The 5000-nt window shown below is 35.2% G+C and overlaps 1 protein-coding gene across 1 annotated transcript in view; it reads left to right on the forward strand.

Annotated features, from left to right (window-relative positions):
• LOC125031284 (protein Wnt-6-like) overlaps positions 1–4319 on the forward strand; it is a 141143-nt gene extending 136824 nt beyond the window's left edge. Inside the window, exons 7-8 of the mRNA XM_047621955.1 lie at positions 1293–1413; positions 2827–4319. Of these exons, the coding sequence (XP_047477911.1) occupies positions 1293–1413; positions 2827–2919 (214 nt within the window). The 3' untranslated portion in view covers positions 2920–4319. The remainder of the gene's footprint in view (positions 1–1292; positions 1414–2826) is intronic.
• Positions 4320–5000: the final 681 nt, after the last annotated feature.

The raw sequence follows: 5000 nt of genomic DNA on the forward strand, positions 1-5000 counted from the left end.
TTATTGTTATTATTATTGTTATTATGATCAATATTAGTACTAGTAATATTTGTAGTAGTAGTAGTAGTAGTACCATCATACGTCATTATTATAAAAAGTCATTATTATAAAAATGATTGTTGTTATTATTATTGATATTATTTTTATCTCCATTATTGTTATTATGATTATTATTATTATTATTATTATTATTATTATTATTATCATTTTCATTATTATTATTATTATTATTATTATTATTACTATTATTATTATTATTATTATTATTATTATTATTATTATTATTATCATTATTATCATTGTCATATCACTATTACTATTTGTATTACTATTTATTATTACTATTATTGTTATTTTTACTATTACTATTATTATCATTATTATTAGTAATATTTTGATTATTAACATCATTATTACTATGATCATTATTACTATTATTATTATAATCATTATCATTATTATTATTATTATTATCATTATTATTATCATTATTGATATTATTATTGTTATTATTATTACTATCATTATTGTTATCAATATTATTATTATTATCATTATTATCATTATTTTATTCTTATTATCATTATTATCATTATTATTATTATTGTTATCATCATCATTATTATTATTATCATTATTATTATTATCATCATCATTATTAGTGTTGTTGCTGTTGTTGTTGTTGTTGTTATCATTATCATTATTATTATTGTTACTATTTTTTGTTGTTATCACCATTATTATTCTATTCATCATTATGTCTATTATTAATTATAGTAGTGGTAGAAATTGCTGTATAATTATTGTTTTGGTATTGTCATCATCATTACAATCGTTATTATAGCCATCATTATCATTATCATTGTTGTTGTTTTTGTGTTTGTTATGATTTTTATCATAATCATTATTACTATTAATTTTTATATCATTACTCATATTATTGCCGCTATTGTTTTTATCATCATTTTTTAAATAAATAATGATAGTAGTAATAATAATAACAATAATAATAATGATAATAATAAAAATGTTAAAGATAATGATGATGATATTGATGATGATAATAATGACAATGATAATAATACCAATATTATTATTATCATTTTCATTATCTTTACTATTTATCATTCTTATTACTATTATCATTATTTTATCAGTATTGTTATTATCATCATCGACATCATTATAAATATCACCATCATCCTTATTCCTCAAATATCAACCTATCATCACCACCGTCATGATCATCACCATTACCAATATCTTTTAACCATGATCCTCTCCTTCAACAGGCCTAATAAACGCACTGGCTCGCTGGGTACAAATGGGAGGATTTGCAACGTAACAGCAAATGATATGTCCGGATGCGACTTAATGTGTTGCGGACGCGGGATCAGACAGGAGGTTTTGGAGGTGAGTCGGGGCATGAGTAAAGAGGGTGAGTCGGGGCATGAGTAAAGAGGGTGAGTCGGGGCATGAGTGAAGAGGGTGAGTCGAGAGGTATGGGAGCTGAGTAACTTAGGGGAAGGAGGTGACTGAGGGGATGGGTAAAGAGAATGAGACAAGAGGCATAGGAGGTGAGTAATGGTAGCTTGAGAGAGGGAGGTGAGTCGGGGGATGAGTAAAGAGGGTGAGTAAGGTGGTTAGAGGTGGTGAGTGAGGGGAGGAGTAGGGAGGATGAGTAAGGAGGGTGTAGGAGGTGAGTAACTTAGGGGAAAGAGGTGATTGAGGTGTGAGTAAAGAGAGTGAGTTGAGCGGTATAGGAGGTGAGCATGGGTGCTTCAAGAGATGGGGGGTGGGGGGGTAGAGAGGAAGGGGGGTGAGGGTGAGAGGTATAGGAGAGGAGGAAAAGGAATGGGGAAGATTGGGTGAGATGAGAAAGGGTTGGGGGTATGAGACATATAGGGAGAGATAGATAGATAGATAGGTAGACAGATACATACATACACAGATAAGTAGATAGATTGATAGATAAATCAATAAATAGACTGATTGATAAATAAATAGACAGATAGAGAGGGATAGGGAGGGGGAGACTGATGAGAGAAAGAGAGAGAGAGAGAGAGAGAGAGAGAGAGAGAGAGAGAGAGAGAGAGAGAGAGAGAGAGAGAGAGAGAGAGAGAGAGAGAGAGAGAGAGAGAGAGAGAGAGAGAGAGAGAGAGAGAGAGTGTGTGAGTGAGAGAGGGACAGACAAACAGACACGAGAGACCAGGTCCTCTCGCCCAGTACCTCTCACCAACTCATTTTCCACCACAAGTGGCGAGTGACTGAATATCTCAACGCTCATCTTAACAAAGGCGAAAAGGCAATGGAAAGGAAGAGAAATGGCAGAAAGTGACCACCCACGCAGAGAGAAGTTAGAGAGAGAGAGAGGGTGATGCTGCATCCCTGGACAAAGAGAGAAGGTGGGGGTGCTGGGGGGGGGGGTGCTGGAGACGAAGTATTAGTGAAGCTCTAACAACTTCACTGCGGTTTGTTTACCTGGGGCGTCTTGTTTGTTATCAGTGGGTGGACCCTTAATTAGTGATGGATAAGCTGTAACGTGCGAGGGACGCCATGCCCCGTAATTTTATGAGAGCAAGACTGTAAAAAAAGAAAAAAGAAAAAAAGAAAAGGGAAGAAAAATAGAGAATGAGGAAGAGAGGATCTGGTTTCTCAGCCACCAGGTTTTAGAAATAGATATGTTCATCAGAATCGCAAATGCTTTTAATTTACATATTTTTATTAGATTATGGTAGAGCATAGGAATTCGTTGAGAGAGAAAATAAACTTTATTTAATCTCGATTCATGATGTTATTCACTCATGTTTTCTCCCGTGTTCGCAGCTGGAAGAGAACTGCAGATGTCGCTTCAAGTTCTGCTGTGAAGTCACCTGCCAGAAGTGTCGAATCAAGAGGAAGATGTCTTACTGCCTGTGAGATCCACGTGATTATAGAATAATTGATGATAGCGTCAAAGGGGGGGGGGGGGGGTAGATTAAACAAACAAACAAAATATAAAAAAGAACTAAGGTGTTATGAGAGTGTGTAAATATACAAAAGAGGAGAGTGGAGTGTGTTTTTTCTAACTGTACTTATAATCAGTTTACGCTGAAGAGTGTTGGCGAGACAGGAAAGGAATCTATGAACGGACGTAAACACTACGTCACTGCACATGTAAAGGGGGTCATCTCGAGACTCTTGTAACCCTACGAACGTCTTTGTGTCTTTGTGTCTCAGCCTAGGAACCGTGACTCCCTTTGTTGTTCCGCTGGTAAACATTTTGCAAAATAGTGTGTTATATAGACAAAAATCTGTTGTATAGATAAAAATCAGTAAGTTTGGAAAAAAGAAGGAAGTATTTGATTAACTGTTGAGTGCTTTGCTGAGAAGGAATACTGCATTTCTTGCCGTGGTGTAAAATAAATCCAAAATTTCGAATGCGTTTTTATTGTCAAAGACGCTGCGTTGTCTGGCTGTTGCTCTTTATTACAATTAGTAGCACCTTAACACTTCTAAAAGCTGCCTTGTATAGACCAACCTTGTAATTATCAGTTTTTTTATTTATGATACTAAGCAACCATGACGCTGCTGTCTTCGCCGAGTCGTCTCAACCTGACGTTTAACAAGCGAGGCATTCTGTTTGATTTTTGTGTAGAAAACGTTTGACTTCTATAAACGATGATGTCAGTATTGTCTCCCCACAGAAAACAGAATGTGTAGATAATGTAAGAACTACGGCCAGGCAGCTAAGTTGGTTTGCCACTGGAGAGTCTGTGTTTCCTGAATTTCAAAACGTCAGCATAAACTGTTTCTTTGTCCACACTAAACTCTGGGGTTCAACAAAAGGAACCAAAATTTAACAGTGTAACATTGTTAGGTCCTCGTAAACGGGAGCCTCAGCAAATCGTTTTTTGGCTTGCTAACTCGAATGGCAGTGTTGATGCAGCTGTAGTACTCGATGTTCCTGTTAGTCCATGGTTGCATTTTCTCCACGGGTATTGCAAATAAAAAAAGAGCGTTTCGCAGTGCCTTAATTCCTTTCTCTTGAATTGGGCAAAGCAACTGATAATGCAAGTGCTGGCGTTGATTCGCAGGGTGCCTTAGTCCAGCGTCGCAGCGGCTGTTCTCGCCATCTTTGGAAATGGACTTTGTGGAGTAACATTTTGCCCGCTATGTTGACTGTTATAAATGCTCAGTGTGCCTAGTCGCCTCTCATGCTGGAATGTCAGCAGCTTTTCCGATTTGAGTTTTGTGATGAGATATGGTTATTTTATGAGAAACTCGCAGAGATATTTGATGATTAATGATTTCCTGTATAAAGACTATTATTAATTAATTTTTGGTGTATTGATTTTCCTTCTGTGGTGATTAAGATCAGGACATGAAATCTGGTTCATTATCGTTTGCGAGGTATGCAGATATTTAGCAGGCGATCCAAGGTGTGCTTAGGAAAAGATACAGATTTTTTTCTTTTTAATATAACACAACGAAGAGCAATTTCAGTGTGACATTGTTGTTTACGAAAGAAGATAATCTAAAGCCTTAAGCTGAAGTTTTTAAACAGACAAAGGCTTATCTTCTGCCTAATAAAACCCGAGGAACAAGTCTTCTTTACTGAAAAAATGTATATCTTTTCCAGAAATCAGAAGAAAAAAAATATCAGCGTTTCGTAATGACAAGAAAAACAAATAAATGACTTTTAAAATACGAAATGACTAAAGCTAAATGAAAATGATAAATAGGTAGATAATTAATTAATTTCCTTTTCCTACTAACCTTCTCAGCTATCCTACATATCCTTCTTATTATCTTCTTTATTCTTCCTTATTCTCCCTTCGTCTCTTTGTCCCCTATACTTCATAGTCATTACTTCTTCATCTTCATCTATCTCTCTCATAAAGGTAAAAATAAAAATGTAAATTTTATACCATTTGGACACCTTGTTTCGATTCTCAATGCCGAATTATTTTCACAAACTGAAAACGAAATTAGTAATAGTAGCAATACTTGAAACTAGT

Source organism: Penaeus chinensis, chromosome 12, assembly GCF_019202785.1.
Source record: "Penaeus chinensis breed Huanghai No. 1 chromosome 12, ASM1920278v2, whole genome shotgun sequence".
NCBI classification, from domain to species: Eukaryota; Metazoa; Arthropoda; class Malacostraca; order Decapoda; family Penaeidae; genus Penaeus; species Penaeus chinensis.